General features: G+C 41.0%; 1 protein-coding gene across 1 annotated transcript; it reads right to left on the bottom strand.

The window, feature by feature from the left end:
• Positions 1-63: 63 nt before the first annotated feature.
• On the bottom strand, positions 64-18,532 carry LOC130561180 (interferon-induced very large GTPase 1-like). Its single transcript, XM_057345351.1, has 3 exons — positions 18,385-18,532; positions 15,014-15,081; positions 64-9,917 (listed from the first exon to the last, which is right to left on the bottom strand). Exons 1-3 carry the CDS (start codon positions 18,386-18,388, stop codon positions 5,838-5,840), a joined length of 4,152 nt encoding a protein of 1,383 aa, XP_057201334.1. The 5' UTR covers positions 18,389-18,532; the 3' UTR covers positions 64-5,837.
• Positions 18,533-19,625: the final 1,093 nt, after the last annotated feature.

The raw sequence follows: 19,625 nt of genomic DNA on the forward strand, positions 1-19,625 counted from the left end.
TATTTACCTTCATACTGTCCAGTAAAGCAGCTGATCAGCTTCAGATACATCAGAACCCTAAAAAACAAACAATTCACACTAAATCACATTCTACATTAGATACATAACATTTATCAGAAGAAATCGTGTGTTTTAAGTTTATTAACTGTGATGTGCAGTCCACAAAGGTCAACACATTTATAATATCTAACAGTTTTGTGAGGTGTTCCCTACAGGTTGTTTCTCACCTCATCTGTCCTCTCGGCTTCTGCTGCCAGTTTACTGAGGAAATCATCATCTATCAGCGAACTGAAGCCTATATGGGACTGATTGTGTTTGCTCATGTGAGACCCATATGGGTTGTCCATGAGGGCCCAATGTGTGTTTTCTGACTTAGAACCCATTTAGAGATCACTTATGTGTGTCCTAACTTGGGCCCATGTGATTAGCCTATTTGGGACTGATTGTGTTTGCCCATGTGAGATCCATATGGGTTGGCCCTGAGGGTTCAATATGTGTTCTCCCATTCAGAACCCATATACAGATCAACCATGTGAGTCCTACCTTGGGCCTATGTGGGCGGCCTATGTGGGCAGCCTATATGGGACTGATTGTGTTTGCTCATGTGCGATCCATATGGGTTGGCCATTAGGGTCCAATATGTGTTTTCCCAATCAGAACCCATATAGACATCACCTATGTGTGTCCTAACTTGGGCCCATGTGATTAGCCTATTTGGGACTGATTGTGTTTGCCCATGTGAGATCCATATGGGTTGGCCCTGAGGGTTCAATATGTGTTCTCCCATTCAGAACCCATATACAGATCAACCATGTGAGTCCTACCTTGGGCCTATGTGGGCGGCCTATGTGGGCAGCCTATATGGGACTGATTGTGTTTGCTCATGTGCGACCCATATGGGTTGGCCATTAGGGTCCAATATGTGTTTTCCCAATCAGAACCCATATAGACATCACCTATGTGTGTCCTAACTTGGGCCCATGTGATTAGCCTATTTGGGACTGATTGTGTTTGCCCATGTGAGATCCATATGGGTTGGCCCTGAGGGTTCAATATGTGTTCTCCCATTCAGAACCCATATACAGATCAACCATGTGAGTCCTACCTTGGGCCTATGTGGGCGGCCTATGTGGGCAGCCTATATGGGACTGATTGTGTTAGCTCATGTGTGACTCATATGGGTTGGCCATGAGGAACCCATATGTGTTTACCCATTCAGAACCCATATACAGATCAACCATGTAAGTCCTACCTTGGGCCCATGTGGGCAGCCTATATGGGACTGATTGTGTTTGCCCATGTGAGATCAATATGGGTTGTCCACGAGGGCCCTACATGTGGACTTCATTTGGCACCCATACACTTATTTCCCATAAATGACCCATATGGGACCTATATAGGGAGCCCATTTTTGTTAGCCCATGTGTGACCTATTTAGGTTAACCGAGCGGGCCCCATATAAGATGCCCATATTGGGACCATGCCCACTTGATACCTATGTAGCCCCACTATAAACCATATGGGGCCCACATATACATGTTGGCTGGGCTATACGGCGTAATCAACTCTCCGGTTCCCCGAGGGCTTCTGCCGCTTGTGTCTCGTACGGCTCTCACTAAATCTTTGATGTTTCGAGTCTGACGTCATCACCCAAACGTGTTTTTTCATCAATTTTAACAAGGTAGTTTAGATGGTTAGAGTAAGGTTAGGGTTAGGGTGTGGGTTAGGGTAAAGGTTTCGTAAGACTTGAAACACCAAAGATTTAGTCAAAACCAACAAGCCACGCCCACGGATCTGACTCGAAAGTACCGTCCCCGTAAAACAGATTAAGCGGCAGACGGGCATCTTGAAACGGAGCTCTGAATACACCGTATATCATTTACACACAGAAACAAGATTGTATAGTGTTGCTTGTAGCTGATGTCAGTAAGCACGCTATTTAGGGCGCAGACCAAAGAAACGACGCGCTGTCACTTTCAGCCGAACCAACCCAAATAGACGAGAACGATGTAAGTGCTCGCTTTTGATCATAGGAACTTCGGCCTACTTATGTGATTATTTTATGTGTCCGTGACATGAATAATCAAATGATGTGATTAAAAACACACTTAGAGTCTGTGTGTGTGTGTGCGTGTGCGCGCGCGAGTGAAACCCGCCACAGCTCAAGTACAAAAGCTGTTGTTTGTCATTTTACAAACGTCCTCTGCTTATACTTTCACATATAAGATCATTAATCGCTTTAACCATGGTTTAGTTCCCACCGCTGCCTCGAGTTCAACATGGCTGCGTATCAAATGTGTAACATGCTCATCCTCCCCGTTATACGTGCTGTGTGAAATCTCCCCGCACCGGGGCTATTTTTAAATTGCAGGCTTATTAAAATAATGGGCGGGAAACTATAGAGATCCGATCACATTATCCAGACGTGGAAGCCGCTTGTTGACAAGTGTAAACGCGCTGTGTCCTGATTGTCTGAAGATCCGATCTGCTTGTTTGGATCACCGAGATCGCATGTTAATGCCAAGTGTAAACGCACTGCTAGCTGAAGCTCAGCCTTTTGATTTGTAGTAGAAGGTTTTGACACTGTAAACCCGATATCTGTTAGACGTGTTGAGGAAAATGGTTTGGCATTCCTCTTATGTTTGTCTGTGTTTGCATGTTGTAGGAGGTCTCCATGGTGAGCACGAATCTCCGTTTTACAGTACCTGCACATCGCTTTGCTTTGATCACCGATCACTTGACATATCCAGTCTCTAAATTGTGTATCCTTTTCCCAGTCTTTGTTGTATTTTTTTCCATACTTGGACCACTTTGTTCGTGGCATTGTTTGCTAAAATGTACATGTCTTACTTATGTCCATCTAACTGTAATCGCTTGGATTACAACGTCACGTGCCTGGCTGCAGTGCACGTTGAATTTTCTCCAATCATGGGAAGAGGGGGATGTTCGTCAATGTTTTGACGAATTACGCTACAGAATTTATATTACTGCACTGATTGGCTATTAGCTGTAATCTGACAGTGTCAATCAAGAGTAAAACTGTGACCATAAATGTAAAGAAACGAAGTTGCTTGTCAGATTTTCCTAACAAGCAACAAATAATTTTTAAATAAGCCCAAAAAAAACGCAACACGTGACTCATGATTTTTTTACGCGATTTGACAAAAAAACAAGCCCAAAGTCGCAGATTTTAAGCGGACTTGGCAACTATGGCTTCAACACACCTAACCAGCACATGCTGTTTAGGTATGTGCTGGTTATACAAAAAATGGTAAAATAATATACAAAAAATGGACAATATACAAAAAATGGTAAAATAATAGGGTCACAGTTAATTGGTTAGGTTGCGTTTAATTGTTTGGGATCAAAATGCCTATCTTGGTGAGTCTTCATGTTAACAATCACGTTTGTTCTAAGTAAACAGAAAAAAATCAGATGTCAGAATATTTGACTTAAAATATAGTCTTACAGATAGTGTACCGTGAGTATTGAGGTTGTATTTTGTGTGAGACAGATGACCAACTGTGTATCAGAGTAAAAGTTATTTGATGCAGAAAAAAAATGACCAAGAAACAGTTGTTATGATGAAAGAAGTAATAGTTTTAATGCATTTATCAAATGAAGCACAAATGAAGCAAGTGAGAGAAAGAATAAAGAAAAAGATTGATAGTCTATTTCCCATACTGTATGCATATCATAAGTAAAAAGGGCATACTATCACCTTGAGAATTTTACTGCACCTGCTTAAAAGATCTAAACATTGTCTAATTGGTATAACATCAAGAAAAAGTTAAATGTTTTGTTTAGAAAAGATATATGCTGATCATACCATGTTTTTTTTTAGCAACATGTGTTTTTACATGAAGCCTTTAGCAAAATCCATCAGACTTTATGCAGAAGTTTACAGTCTTCATCACGAAAACAAAATGTTAAAATGTTAGTTCACCCAAAAATGAAAATTCAGGTAAAAATAATTTACTCGCCCCAAAGTTGCTCCAAATCTGTATAAATGTTATTGTTCTGATGAAAACAGATTAAGATATTTGGAAGAATGTTACAATTTTAAGTTCTGGGACATACAATACTCTTGACTACAATAGAGAAAAATTTAAATAGTATTCTAAGGTGCCGCAGAACTGTTTGGTTTCATAAATTCTTTCAAATATTTAATTTTGTCTTGAACAGAACAGAAATAATATACAACATTTTTGCTCTACTATGGTAGTCAATGTTGTCCCAGAACTGAAAATTGCTAACATTCCTCCAAATATCTTTTTTTTGTGTTCAACAGAACAAAGACATTTTTCAGGTTTGAAACGACTTGAGGGTGAGTAAATGATGACAGAATTTTCATTTTTGGATGAACTACCCCTTTAAGTTTGTAAAGTTAGTATTTATAACAGTACAATTAATTCTGTCACACAAGCACAGTACTTCAACCTTGTGGCTATACTATATTATAAAGAGTATAATAAAGCAATAAGCCCCAAGAAGCAGTGGGTTACAGTGCATTTTATAACAGCTAAGGGCGTTGTGGCGCGAAGCGGAGTGCCTAAAACCCCATAACTGTTATAAAATGCACTGTAACCCACTGCTTCGCGGGGCTTATTGCTTTTATAAAACGGATATTCCATATGCTTAGCAAGGTTTCATAAAATAAAGTAAATACAATCATATTTAGGCTATGTGGTGCGGTCAGCCGTTATATATTGGGGTATTTTATAACGGCTTAGAACTCCGCTCAGCCAATCAGAATCAAGGACCAGAACTGACCGTTTTATAAAGAGTATTTCAGTATTCATTTATTCAGGTTCGGTGTACTTTCATTGTAAGTGGCTTGGAAAACTGAATTTGGAAACATTCCAGTACATGAGCATAAATGATGTTGTGTCCTAAAGCCCGTCACACAATGTGCAACAGTTGTAGATCTGCAGACTTGTAGTGTGCACACTTCAAATGCGCATGCAGATGTTACGTCCGATGAACTATTTTAAACGATTATTTGTTAAATGTGTGCATTTAGTCTTTTCAGACTGTGTTTTGTGAATTAAAAACCTGACCTCATTTCGTTAGATGTATTTGTCCAAACTCTCAATGGCTTCCTGTTTTGTGATTTTTCTCCATCCATCTGGAATCTTACCAGTGCCTTGGAATGTTCGATTATAATGTCTTTCCAGGTCTTTCTGGAATCTGCACACAAACCATTTCCAGTAGGGCAGATCAGTGAGATCAGGGGTGATGCTCCATTTTTTATAAACGTCTCCTGCTGTTCTGTAGTCTCTCCAGGGGACTGTGTTATCTGAGGCATTTGGATAAAAACAGCGATCGCTTGCTACTGCTGATGTACAGATACTGATACTTAAGTTTGTTGTTCCTCTGTAAGAGAAGCCCGTCAGGCCAGTTACACGATGGAAAGGAACACTGTGATCTCCAGTATGGGTTGGTACTGTGTTGGTGCAGATGGCTGCACAGAACGGACACTGAACCCAACAGCACAAGCTATTACACAAGTGATTAATCAGAATCTCATCTGATCTGCTGTTCACATCTAGTTTTTTATCAAATGAATCTGTGCTGAACTCTCTGCTGATGTCAGACATTACAGGAGGAAGTTCTTTTCTTATCACGTCTTCTAGAAGTTTGAAATCATCAACGTCATCATGGTTGACTCCACTGAAGTCCTTCACAGAGAACATCAGAACACCTGAGAGCTTCTGTGTGAAAAACTTCAACCACAAATCAACATTTCCTCTGTTCTCTTGAACATGTTGAGTAGATTCATATGCTGCTGTCATGATCTTCTTCTGCAGGAGTTCAATGTTCTGAATCATCTTGAGCTAAACACTGACAATAAAATAATCTCTAATGTACTGACTCACTTCATCTCTGATGAAACTCTTGAAGTAATCTAAGGGATAATGAATGTACTTGATGTATTTTGTAAAGTTCTCCTCTTCTGCCAGTCTCTTCAGGATGTGTTTCTCCAGATTTGATCTGTTTCCATTCATTGATGGACAGTTTGATCTCATCTCATCTGCTAAATCTCTGGCGGTCTGTCTGTAGACACTCTGTTCAATGGGTTCTTTCAGTTTCTGACAGATGATCTCACCAAAAATAGCAGCTGATGTTGCTCCTTGACAGTATTTCTGGAAAATACTGTAGTACTCGTCTTTCTTCTTCTTCAAATAGAGATCGGGATCATTGGCTTTTTTGAAGATTCTGTGTTGATCAGTGAATGTCTTGTTTGCTCTCTTAAATATAGAAAATACCAAATCTATGAAGAATTCATTCTTGAACACATATTTCACTGCTCCTTCCTGATATTTTGTTATTCTTGCTTTGATGTAATCTGTGAGTTGTTGAATGCAGTTTTTGTTGTAGCCCATCCTTGAAATATTATATGACGTGATCATCTTGTCTGTCTGCTGAACAACGTCTGTGATCAAGATTTTTATTTGGGTTTCGTCCTCCTCAGATAGAACAGAACCAAGCTTCTCTATAGCTGCGTTGTAGGCCTTTTTAATAGGTCCTGTAACTCCACTGGATCTCTTGAACTGTACATAACCTGAATATCTCGCCACAGTGAAAATATCACTGATGTCCTTCCAGGTGTCTACATGGACACTTTCATGGATGTCACTGAGGAGTTCTTTCACATCTCTCAGTATGTCGATGTCTTTGATTGGAGCAGAATCAGTTGTAATCTTCTTCACACACTCTTCCCAAAACACATCAAACTCTCTCTTCAGAGTTTTTTCATCATTTGTTTTGTCTTTGTGTTTTAATGCAAGTCCTTTGCTCTTTTCTAAGAGAGTGTTTTCATGATGTGTTTTCTGAGCATCAATCTGTTTCTTCAGGTCTCGTTGCCGAAGAATCTCACTTAGATTAATTCGTGTTTCTCTAATAATGTTTTCATAAATGTCTTTTATTTTAATTTCAAATGACACTTTCCACTGAATCAGTATATCTGCATCTGTGTCTTTCTCAAAGAATTCTGACATTGATTCATTCACTTCATCACTTTTTGGCTTCAGTTTTCTCTTAAGATCTCTTTGATTAACCTCATGAATTGCTTCATTTTCTATTTGATTGTGTAGTTTGTTCTCTATTTCCAGCATGGCACTGAGAAGAGTCCACGTCCACTTGCTGTATTCTGTCTCCAGTCTCCTGTATGCTGAAATCTCCACAGCATTTCTGAAGCTGAACACAAATCGTTCATTCAGTAAAGCCTCCCAGAGATCTTTTATACGCTCTTTTAAGTGTATCAGCATCATACCAGCTGATTTTGAGGCTTGTGACATAATAGTTTTCTTTAGTTCTTGAATATTCTCACAGTAGTTTGGGTTTGGTGGTGCCATGGGTGGACTTCCCTCCCACAGCTGAGCAAAATACTTCACATCGTTCTGTACATCAAATGCAATGACATCACTGAAACGATCTGCATCACAGACTTCATCTTTAGCTGCAAGTTTTGTCATCTCATCCAGTGTGTCCAGTAGTCGTCTCTTTCCATCCATGTTTTTCTCTCCAGCTGTGACGTCTGAAACATTCTGATGTACAAACATACAACTGGGGTTCAGTTTGACCTTCTTCATCCTCAGAAAGGCCTGAACAACAATCTGAAGAATTTCCTGCATCTCAGACGGGTTTTCTCCAAAGATGTTGATCAATGTCAGATGTCCAAGACCAACAACAAATGTGGCCAGTTCATTGTCATGATGTCTTGTGGATTTTCCAGACAGTTGTAGAGCCCGAAGACCTTCAGTATCAACAACCAGAATATAATCAAACTTCATCTGATGTTTCATGTCCTCAGACACTCTGATCAGCTGCATGAACGCTCCTCTGGTGCAGCGGCCGGCACTGACTGCAAACTCAAGTCCAAACATGGCATTCAACATGGTGGATTTCCCAGAGCTCTGAATCCCTAAAAATGACAGAACAAACACTCTCTGATCTCCCAGTTTCTGGTTGAGTTTATCTAGAACTGCAGAGATCCAGATCAGAGGAACATGAGCAGCATCTCCATCCATCAGCTCCAGTGGAAATCCAGAGATCATCATCTCTGCTGCAAAACTCGGGAGAGAAGAGAAGTCAAACTGAAGATCTGTTTTGTTCTTCTTCACAGATGAACATGATTCATAGATCTGACCGATCTCTCTCATGATGTGCTCCAGGCCAAAGGTTGCTGATTGAAGTTCTTCAGATGTTCTCTCAAGTTCTGTTTGTGCATCTTTGAGTTGTTCGGTTTGTTCAGTTTTGAGTTGTACAGATTTATCATGACTTTCTTTTAGTTCCAAGACTTTTGACCACTTCTCATTATACTTGTGATGTAGGTTGGAAAGATCCACTGAGGTGAATTCATCCAGAAGGATTTTTAACCATTTGAGGAAAAACATTTTATTTGCATTATGCGAGTTCATTTGTTCTATGAAGATCTCTGTAAACTCACTCATGTGGGATTTGTGCTGATCTTCACGAATGTTCTTCATTTCTATTTGTATTCTGCTTATTTCTTGTTCTAGCTCCTCCCCTTTAGGTCGATGAAGTTCTTTGTTCTTCTGACACCACAGATGCCACAGTTTCCCCTGACAGGGCAGAAATGATTCTTTGATTTCTGTCAGAGGTTTATTCTTCAGTGAGCTCATCATCTCTTGTGCTGCTTCTCTTCCTCTCCTGCAGTCTTCATCATCATCTTCATCTACTCTGATATCTGAGTGTTTGGACACGTCTTCAAGTCTGAACAAAAAAGCTGATGCTGAAGATGAGAGACAATCATTTATGACTCTTATGAGTTCTTCAGATACATCTGAATGATTTCTGTCTTTCAAACCAATTTTGTATTTTCCTTTATCTGTCTCAATGACAGTAGAGTCATCCTCAGAAAAAAGGCAAATAAGTGGCTTTGGGGAACTGTAGAGATTTTCGAGTGTTCGCTTGTTTTGGTCATTCTCATCAAGCTCTGAAAGAAGAACAACATTGACTGAAGACATTTCAGTGAGGATCTTCATCTGTGTCTCGTGGTCTCCTGCATCACCATGAAGATTACAGAAGGCAACACAGTCAGTAAATTTATCAGTGACTTTTCCAGATGGACAGTACCAGGCGATCTCCACCACTCCATCCATCAGTAGTCTGGTTCTGCTGCTGCCTGGACAGTATCTGTGGAAGAACGTGTTGTGTTTCTCATTGATCAGACTGTTCATCAGCTGAGATTTAGATGAAGACACAGAACCAAACCTGAAGAACGACACCATCGGAGTTTCTGCTGTGCACACTGACTGGACTTTACTGATGATGTCATTGTCAGTTTTTCTGATCTCATTGTCAGTATTTTTCTTTTTATTGTCAGTTTTTCTGATCTTCCAGCTCTTGTTGATCTGTCTTAATGTCCAGAGAGGAAACTCAATGTGTTGAGTGAATGGATCAGGAACAAGCAGAGGAAGAGCAAACTGACACTGAGAGAGTTTAGTGACCATCATCTGCTTTAGGAAACTATCAGCACAATGAAACACGGCCATCTGAACATCCATCGGGTGAATAGAGTCTGGTTTACTTGTTCCTTTATTAGATGAAGACATAGCTTTATAAAAACTACCCTTTTGTTTATTTGACTGTTTGTCTGTTTGTTGTGTTTGATGTTCATTGGTCTCTTTAGTTTTAATGTGTCTTGCTCTGTAGTTCATCATCAGTAGTTTCTGTAGATAATTCTTCACCAGCTCTTCTTCAGCACAAGACTCTTGAGACTGTGATGAATGTGATGATATCTGAAGAACATCTGAAGCTCTCAGACTCTGATATCTGTGATTAAGATCAAGCCCGTCAAATAAATTCTTTAGTTTTTCATTTCTAGTCTTTTCTTGTTTTAGGTGTTGATCTGGTCTGACTTCTGCTCTTTTAATGTCCTTGTATTCTCCCTGGTAAATAAATAAATGAAACAGTGTTAGGCCTATTGTAATCTGTGGTTTTAAAGTACAAAACTATCATTTTATTGTAGTTAATGATACCTCTTGTTCCTTTACATGTAAATGCTCAAGTTTCAAAATGAAAAACCCCATGTTAAAGAAAGATAAGGTCTCTAACAGAAATGACTTGTACTCCTGTGGTTATTCTATTTCTTTTTTTGACAAAGCTATGTAGTAGAGCTGGGAGGTTTGAGCGAAAACAATTTTTTATAGATTCTGGCGGTTTCAGGGTTTATCAAGTTTTTTGCCCTGACTGTTTTACTAGCCCTGACTGTTTGTGCTGAACCAATGGAATACAATCTGAAAATTTAATTTGACAAATTACAGGTTTTGATACCAGATGAAAGGTGGTTTCCATCACTTTCCAAATCTATTTTTATGGCGGCGCAGCATGGGTAGTCTCGTCATCAGGGCCGTGCAGAGACCTTTAAAGGGGCAGGTGCTCAAAGTATAAAAGGGGCACATGGAACAAGGCTTTAAATATGGTTGTGCTCAAAACATCAATACAGCAATACTGTATATAGCGACGCATTCCTTGCCGATACGTGTATCAATACGGATGCTTCTGTAATTGATAAAGCAGCAAATGCCATGATGCTGTTTCGAAAAAGAAACCGAACAGAAAAGACCATTCTAATGTTTAAAAGTTTTAAAATATTTTAGTTGCACCTATTAACATGCCTGGGATTAGAAACTTAAGTGAATAAAGTTGTCCAAACATCAAAGCGATAGTTCACCCAAAAATGAAAATTCTGTCATCATTTACTCACCCTCAGATTATTCCAAACCTGTGTAAATGTTTTTGTTCTGTTGAACACAACAAAAGATATTTGGAAGAATGTCAGTAACCAAACAGATCTTACCCCCCATTTACTGCCATGGTAGGGAAAATAAATACTATGGGAGTCAATGGGGGGTGAGATCTGTCTAGTTACTGACATTCTTCCAAATATCTTAGCTGATGTTGAGGGGGCTGCTGGGGATGTTGCTGTCTTTATTTTTTCTACAACTGCAGTTTTGTCATAATAAAAATATAATTCTGTTCTAAACCCTCTTCTGCATTTTTTGAAATGATAATGATAATAAAAACAGCGTTGATAAGTATAATTCGGAGGATGAGAAAATCAGAATAAGGCCATGTTCAGACTTGACTTCTTTTTCGAAGCTGCTAGCGTCTGTTTTACATTATAATCCTATGTAATAAACCTTGTTTTCAAAAACGTCCTTAGCGCTTTTTTAAACGCCAGCGCCGTTTTTTTGAGGTTGAAAAAAAGTTCAATTTTTCTGAAAAAAAAACGCCCCACGTCAAGCTCCCTTTTCACAGCAAACCAACGATAGAGACCTGTTGTTTCCATAACAACATGCGAGGAACGTGATTGGTCGAGAAGGCTCAAGCTCGAAAAAATAAAATGGCTGCCGAAACGCCCGTTGGAGGATAGTTTTGTATAAATGTAAGTTTAATTTTCACTTTCAGCAACTTCTGATTGCATTTCTAGCGAGAAATAAGTATTGTAGTTTTTAAATATGTGATTAGTTTTTGCAAGACGTACTCTGTTTCTAATTCAAATAGACTTCTGTTTCGCTGCCTTCGTGCATCCGAAGTCATGGCGTTCTGCTGATATTTATATTTTTTTACTACAAAAGCGCCTTTGTCAACTTTTTCTTGTCAAAAAAGAAGTCATGTCTGAACATGGCCTAAGCCTGTTTTGCCAGTGTTTTGAAGGCACTATAAATAAATATAATTATAAATAATATAAAAAGACCAGAACCCTCGACGCCCGAGAAAATTTTCTCCCCCAAACAGAAAACATCGATTCAAGAAGTGAATAAGTACCAGGCACGTGCAGAGGGGGTTCATGAGTGCGCGAATCTCTTCGCTCTCACGCCGATTTCCTTTGCTCATGCACAAAACTGGACGAGCGCTCCCAGTTATACGCTGCTCTCTTATGAATGTTCTCTGCTGTCGCTCTGTGAGTGTGTGCGCACTCAGAATGCCTGCCGTGCATTCACGCATCCTTTGGTACTCTTGCTCTCGAGAGCTCCACGTGTGTTATCTGGGATTATAAACTGTCAAAAGTGGTCAACCAATCAGGTATAGGCTTCCGCGGCGGGCCAATGAAAATGCGACCTCTTACATGGCATCTTATTGGTTGAAAGTGACTGGACACACTCAACGACGCAAAATAGATCCACCCAGCAGTGGATTAACCATATGGGCAATTGGGCGAGTGCACAGGGGCACCAAGACTTTAGTGGCACCAAATAGACCAGCAATACAAAATGAAAATTTTAGAAATGTACATAAGTACTTGTTTTTTAAGACTTAAGTCACGCATTTGCGCTAAATAAGCGTGGCACCATGTGCGGGAATGCCCAACTTTCAGATAAAAATGGGTCTATCCCACGCACTTTTCGACACACCTCCGCCAACATTCTCGCCCATGTTATCTGTGCTGCATTCAGCCCCGACAAAACATAGCAAAACGTTTTTAAACGGAAACGATGTGTGGTTGAACACCCTGTTGTGATGAAGCAAGAGTTGAACTATGGCGGCTGAGATGGCCATTCTTTGTGTTCTTTTTGAAGAATTTTCCGCGCCTGATGAAATTGGTATAAATTAGGGCTGTCAACGTTATCGCATGCGATTAATTTTTTCGAATTAACGCGAGAAAACTATTTAACGCAGCGTCAGTTTGTTTTGACATCCTTTGTCTAGCGTTACATTATGTAATCACACTATTCGTGTACAGGCTTTTAAACCTCTTAAGCGCGATTTGAAACAGTTGCTTTGACGCGTTCAATGAAGATAGACGGCTTCTAAACTGTGGGACGCGGCAAAACGCAACGAGAGGTCCAATCTGGTGTAAACAGTCATGGGCTGAAGGCTGCGTCGGTGAATCTCTGTCAGACAGCGCATCCGTGTTCAGTTCTCTTTCGTGCTTGAATAGATAAAACCACACAAGATTATGTCAGAAAGCCCGTTTTGTCTAGCGTTTTCTTAAGCAAGACTTCAAAGTGTAAAATAAAATCTTAAATGAATGCAAAGAGTTGTGAAAATGGGAGTGCGGTGACGGTCAGATCTGCGTACTGAGACAGCTCTTAAAGGGGCCAAGTTCTTATTAAACGTGCTGCTGTGACTCCTGTCACTAATGTTAATCAAAGAACAAAATAAAAGAAGAAATCAATGTGATTTTTCTGCATTTCATTTATAATTTAGCATTAAAGACTGTAAAGTGTTTAAGAACTTCCTTAAATGTCTGCATATTTCCTATGATAGCTCTCAATTATATTGTTGAATGGCTATAATTAATGTTAAAATAATCAGTTTAATAAAGACATCAGTTACAGTACTAATATCAGAATGTTTGCTTTCATTCATAAAATGATGCTGTTAAAGAAATATGTTGTTTCTACATCAATTTGAAGATTAAATGTGAAATTATTAAAATGTAAAAGTATATTTTAAAATATTATTGTTATGTGCGATTAATCGTGATTAATCACAGAAAAATGTGTGATTAATCCGATTAATTTTTTTAATCGATTGACAGCACTAGTATAAATACATGTTGAATACTGCAAAATACATGTCTTCTAATATCTTCAATTGTTGCGTATACCGAGCTGCAGTGGACACATTTGAACGACTTTACTTGGACCCATTGTGCGAGCTGTCTCTTTAACACCGCGTGGGTTATATACATGTTGCTGCTGATTGGGCCGACATTCTTGACACGCCCACCAAACAAGAGAAAACGTATCTCAAACCCTGTTGCACACCGTTGCAAACCGTTTCCAGGAAACGTGTCGTTCAACCCGGAAACCGTAGCAAAATGTTGCGCACCGGTTTGAGCTTGAACATGCCCCTGATGCTACGCCGACTGAAACAAAAATGTATAGTATAGTATAATACAATGTAAGTCGCTTTGGATAAAAGCCTCTGCCAAATGCATAAATGTAAATGTAAATGACTTTCAGTCTAACATAATTTAATACACAATATCATTGCGTATAAATACCCCATCAGATGGGAATTCATACGTATTTTACAAGGTGGCTCATTCGCGTGAATTCCTATTTCCTACTACCATCTCATTCGTATATTTTGTTATGATTTGAATTTTCCCATGTGGCGTTAGGTTTAGGGGCGAGATTAGGGTAGCCTTTTATTTATTGCTTTGCCACCTCAAGAAACTTGCGTTTTTAGCAAAATTAGCCTTTGCGGCTGTGATTTTAGGGTTTGGGGTGAGGCAGTGGAGCTCAAGTCATTCGTCTCTCATCAGTTACTGCAGGGTTTGTTTATAACTGGTACTAGAGCAACCAAAACTGGGAATGCATTCTAACCACCTGGGGGGTATTCCAGAAAGCTGGTTATGTGACATACCGGGTAAGTTTAAGGGTAGTATGGCAGATAACCTCAACTTTCGGTTCCAAAAACGAAGATAACTTTATGAGAAAAAAATAATGTTTTATTTTTTAAACAAATGTTTTGCAGACCCCAATAATAAAATGGAAACAGAATGGTTCCAGCTTGTGGAAAGTTTTGCCACAACCCTTAGATTAAAGTTTTTGATTTTCTAAGTTTTTGAAAATCAGTTTCTCGGGCCTTTTTACTTCAAGACATAGTTAACCCAAAAATGAAAATTTTGTCATCACTTTTCTCACCCTCGTCATTTCAAACATTTTACTTTCTTTCTTTTGCAGAACATGAAAAAAATTTTGAATACAACCGGTAACCAGACAACGGCTGTACCCATTCACTTCTATTGGACAAAACCAGTGCAAGTGAATAGGTATCGCAATTGTTCAGTTACAAACATTTTTCAAAATATCTTTTGTATTCTGCAGAAGAATGAAAATCATACAGGTTTGACATGACATGAGGGTGAATAAACGATGAAATAATTTTCCTTTTTGGGTGAACTATGCCTTTCAGCACTACTTAGTATTTTGTAAAGCAGTTTTACTATGCAAACAGTAAGGTAAATTATGAAATAGTTATTGGTGTAATTAACACAGCTAATACTTGTAATGTACTTGAAACTTACTCTGTGTTTTTCTTGGGTTTCTGCTGTGGTGAACGGCATTCTTTCTTTACTGTTTGTGGGTTTGTTCTCTGAGAGGAAACACATAAATGATTTGTACACATAAATGAACAGTTAACAGTTATTAGAGTTATTATAATACAGTTATTATTGTTTTTTGTCATGGCTCTGCTTCATTTAGTCATGTTTTTCTTGGTCCTGTAGCAGAGTCATGACAAAGCCTTCGGTTGTGTGGAGAGAAACATATTATTGTCCTTTTGACAATAATATACGTTCTCTCCAGTGTCTCGTCTCTGTTCCTGCCATCTCGTTTCCTCGTTAACTTTCCCTGAGTGTTTTATTACCCACACCTGCCCCATGTCGTTATCCCTCGTTTGTCTTCCCTTTAAATACCCTCTTGTTTCTTTGTCTTGTGCTCGTGGATTGTACTACGTCGTGTATGTGTATCGTGCCAGTCAGTGTTCCTGTGATCCTGTGTTGCTGTGTAAAGATCCCAGTCCAGTCCAGTCTTAGTAAGTGTTTAGTTTAGTTTGTCAAGTTATGTTTAGTCAAGTATTATGTTAGTTTAGTCCGGTCTAGTTTATTTTTCCTGTCTTGTTTTTTACCCCCTCGTGGGTGTTTTGTTTCTGTTTTGTCTATTGTTTAATAAATATATCCCGTTAACCCCTTCATTGCCATTGCCTGCCTGCATCTGGGTTCTTCTCTCCACGCTCGAGCGTGACAGAATCCACAAGCCACTATGAACCCAGCAGGCAGCACCTTGGCCTCTACCAGGCGGGAGTTGGCCAACTGGTGGCAGTCAACCACTGCCAGGATCCAGAGGGGCGACGGCCCGTTTCCTCCGCAGGGCGACCGGGCCCTCGCCGAATATGCCCAGGCATCGGCAAGGAGGAGAGGCTTTCTCCCCGAGGCTGTTATGAACGCCTTCTTCCTTGCGGGCCTGGTCAACCCTCCATCTCTGGAGGACCGAGAGAGAATGGTCAGGGGGTCATTCAAAGACATGGTTAATGGCCTCTCCTCCAGCAACCACCCAGGCTCCTCAAGCTCCCGCCTACCTCCTATTGTGGAGGATTGTGTAGTGGCGGTCGCCACCCTGGGGAACACCACACCTTCCGCTTCAGCCCCTGCAGTCTCGTCTCCACCAGTCACCCTCCATGGCAAGCGAGGAAGGAGGGCGTCCGGGGAAGTGTCTATAGACTCCTCCGGTGCGGAGCTAGCCACGCCCTCCAAAGCTGCCTCGCAGCCGACCACAGGCCCTGCGGTTCGGTTGAAGAAGAAGAGGCAGCGGAGGGGGGCGCGGACTCCAACCCAGCCGGTGCAGCCGGCGTCCAGTCTTGTGTCCAGTCCGGTGCTGCCGGCGTCCAGTCCAGTGCTGCCGGCGTCCAGTCCGGTGTCCAGTCTTGTGTCCAGCCCGGTGTCCAGTCTTGTGTCCAGTCCGGTGCTGCCGATGTCCTGTCCAGTGTCCAGTCCGGTGCAGCCGGCGTCCAGTCCGGTGTCCAGTGTTGTGTCTAGTCTTGTGTCCGGTCCTGTGTCTAGTCTTGTGTCCAGTCATGTGTCCAGGCCGGTGATCCAGCCGGCGTCCAGTCCGGTGATCCAGCCGGCGTCCAGTCCGGTGATCCAGCCGGCGTCCAGTCCGGTGATCCAGCCGGCTCCAGTCCGGTGGTCCAGCCGGCGTCCAGTCCGGTGATCCAGCCGGCGTCCAGTCCGGTGGTCCAGCCGGCTCCAGTCCGGTGTCCAGCCGGCGTCCAGTCGGTGTCCAGCCGGCTCCAGTCCGTGGTCCAGCCGGCGTCCAGTCCGGTCCAGCCGGCTCCAGCCGTCCAGCCGGCCTTCCAGCCGGCGTCAAGCCCTGCCAGCCGGCCTTCCAGCCGGCGTCAGCCAGTTCCAGCCGGCCTCCAGTCCGGCAGCCAAGCCGGTCCCTGGGAAACCCCAGGGCCAAAGACTGTTCCCCCAGGCTCCCCCTAAGTCCCCCAGGACTCCGCGCCCTCGAGGCAACCGGGGACTGGGACTGTTCCCCTTCTCCCCTCCCCCATGGACTGCCTCCCATGGCCGTGTTTGGCCCCTCCCCCCCTCCCTTGTTTGTTATTTTTGTTAAGTCACCCCAATCCCTTAGTCTTGTTGTCTTGTCTGCCCCTTGTCTTGTTCACATGTTTGTCTGGTTTTTGTCACTGTCTCAGTCGGTCTTGTCTCGTCCGTCTACCCCTTGGTGAGCACCTGGAGGTGCTCATTAAAGGGGGGGCTTCTGTCATGGCTCTGCTTCATTTAGTCATGTTTTTCTTGGTCCTGTAGCAGAGCCATGGCAAAGCCTTTGGTGATGTGTGGAGAGAAACATATTATTGTCCTTTTGACAATAATATACGTTCTCTCCAGTGTCTCGTCTCTGTTCCTGCCATCTCGTTTCCTCGTTAACTTTCCCTGAGTGTTTTATTACCCACACCTGCCCCATGTCGTTATCCCTCGTTTGTCTTCCCTTTAAATACCCTCTTGTTTCTTTGTCTTGTGCTCGTGGATTGTACTACGTCGTGTATGTGTATCGTGCCAGTCAGTGTTCCTGTGATCCTGTGTTGCTGTGTAAAGATCCCAGTCCAGTCCAGTCTTAGTAAGTGTTTAGTTTAGTTTGTCAAGTTATGTTTAGTCAAGTATTATGTTAGTTTAGTCCAGTCTAGTTTATTTTTCCTGTCTTGTTTTTTACCCCCTCGTGGGTGTTTTGTTTCTGTTTTGTCTATTGTTTAATAAATATATTCCGTTAACCCCTTCATTGCCATTGCCTGCCTGCATCTGGGTTCTTCTCTCCACGCTCGAGCGTGACAGTTTTTAGAGGCTTTAAATTGTATTCTGTGTCAAGTAATCATAGGGCTCTGAGGAACCAGAGGCTACATTCACCAGTCACAGGTAAATAAACAACCCATTGTCATTGCCAACTCATAACATATTGAAGCTTGGTCAGCGCCCTTCCGCGTCACTTTTCAACGCAAAAGGTACCCTTTAGCATCAGTTTTTGATGAGCAAAGTACTCCATTGCTTTTAGGCTGTTCACCTAAAGAATCAGTTAAAGGTACATTTAATTCTTGCCATTTGTAAATATATAAATGGTTTCAGAAATCTTTACGATTTCATAGACATTTTTGAGCCCCTAAAAGTTTATCATTAAAATAAAGGAATACTTTGCACGTCAAAAACTGACATAAGGCTAGAAATTTAAATCTCTTCATCTAGAAAAAGAAAACACATTATCTGTTTCTATATCAAAGAATGAAAGCAATAAAGGTTATTTATATATAATGCATAAAGAGTCTATGCATTATAAATGAAATAATGCATGTATAGCTGTAAACAGCGCTGCTTGATTCTGCTAACTAATGTGGTTGTTTTCTTACCCATGTTGCCTTATGCCCAACTTCTGTTCTTTTTCCTTTATGGCTTTTTTATGATGTGCTGGATGGAAAATAATAAGGTAAAAAAACAGATGTCATAATCAAAGTTCAGTAAATGTCTTTGTCTTTGAGCTGCAAATGAAAGTTCTCTGTCAAATGTCACTATATAAAGGCAAGGAAGTGAAAGTATTTTCGCTCGGTTTACTTTGAAAAACCGGTTTTGGTCTTTTTGAAACAATTTGTTCTTTTCCTTGTTTTAGGATGTCTGTTTCTCGTGGTCTTAAAAATCTAACATATTCATTTATTTTATTAGAAAACCTCATTTTAATAAAAAAATATTTTTGAAATGGATTATTTGGACCAAATAATAAGCAAAAAGCAGTCAATAAGAGTCCAGCGTAGATGGAAATTTCTTTCAGTAGCCTATAAAAAGCGGTTGAGACCTCAAAATCTGGATGATAAAATGCGAAGTGTACGATTCTAGTCAAAGGGTGGCTACTTTAAAGATGCTAAAATAGTCTAAAACAAAGCTAATTTATTTTGGATTCTTTTAGTCGTAACATAAATCCCACAGATACATTGTCATGGTTCTGCCCCACCTTGTCTTGCTTCTCTTGACCTAGTGGCAGAACCATGATAGAACCTCTTGTTTTATGTGGAGAGTGACGTTTTGTCCCTGTTGGTCTTCCACTCTCCGGTGTGGCGTCTCTGTTCCCGCCCTTTCGTCTCCTCGTTATTGTTTGTTAATTAGTTCATGTCCTGCACCTGTCCCCTCTTGATTTATCCCCTTTATAATGCCCTTGTGTCCTCTGTCTCGTGCTGGTTCATTGTACTGTGTCCTGTTTGTGTAATGTGGTGAGTTCCTGTCTTTGAGTTAGTTTAGTTTATTTTGTAGTTGTGAAGTGTTTTAGTCTAGTCCTGTTAGTTTAGTTAGTCTTGTTCCTGTTTCCATGTTTGTTACTTTACCCCCACGTGGGTCTTTGTTTTGTTGCTTTTTATTTATTAAAGTTTGTGTTAACCCCTTACCCGCTGTCTGCACCTGGGTCCTCTGTCTCCGTGTCTCTCACCACCCACCATTCGTGACATACATTCCTACATTCTACTATAAAGAGAATGGGCGCGTGCGGGAAACGCTCTTCCTACGAGCTGCTCAGGCATCCAGTTTACAGTTTTTCTTTTTAGGCACTAGACTCTTTTTGCATATAGCATGTACTTTTTTTGCAAAACTCTAAACACATTTCTTC

This window comes from Triplophysa rosa, linkage group LG11, assembly GCF_024868665.1.
Source record: "Triplophysa rosa linkage group LG11, Trosa_1v2, whole genome shotgun sequence".
In the NCBI taxonomy this organism is placed as follows: Eukaryota; Metazoa; Chordata; class Actinopteri; order Cypriniformes; family Nemacheilidae; genus Triplophysa; species Triplophysa rosa.

Bases quoted from the DNA above. Each gene is read 5' to 3' on its own strand.
- LOC130561180 (XM_057345351.1), bottom strand. The intron at 9,918-15,013 runs GTAAGTTTCAAG...TTTATTTACCAG, and splicing joins AAACCCAAGAAAAACACAGA to GGAGAATACAAGGACATTAA.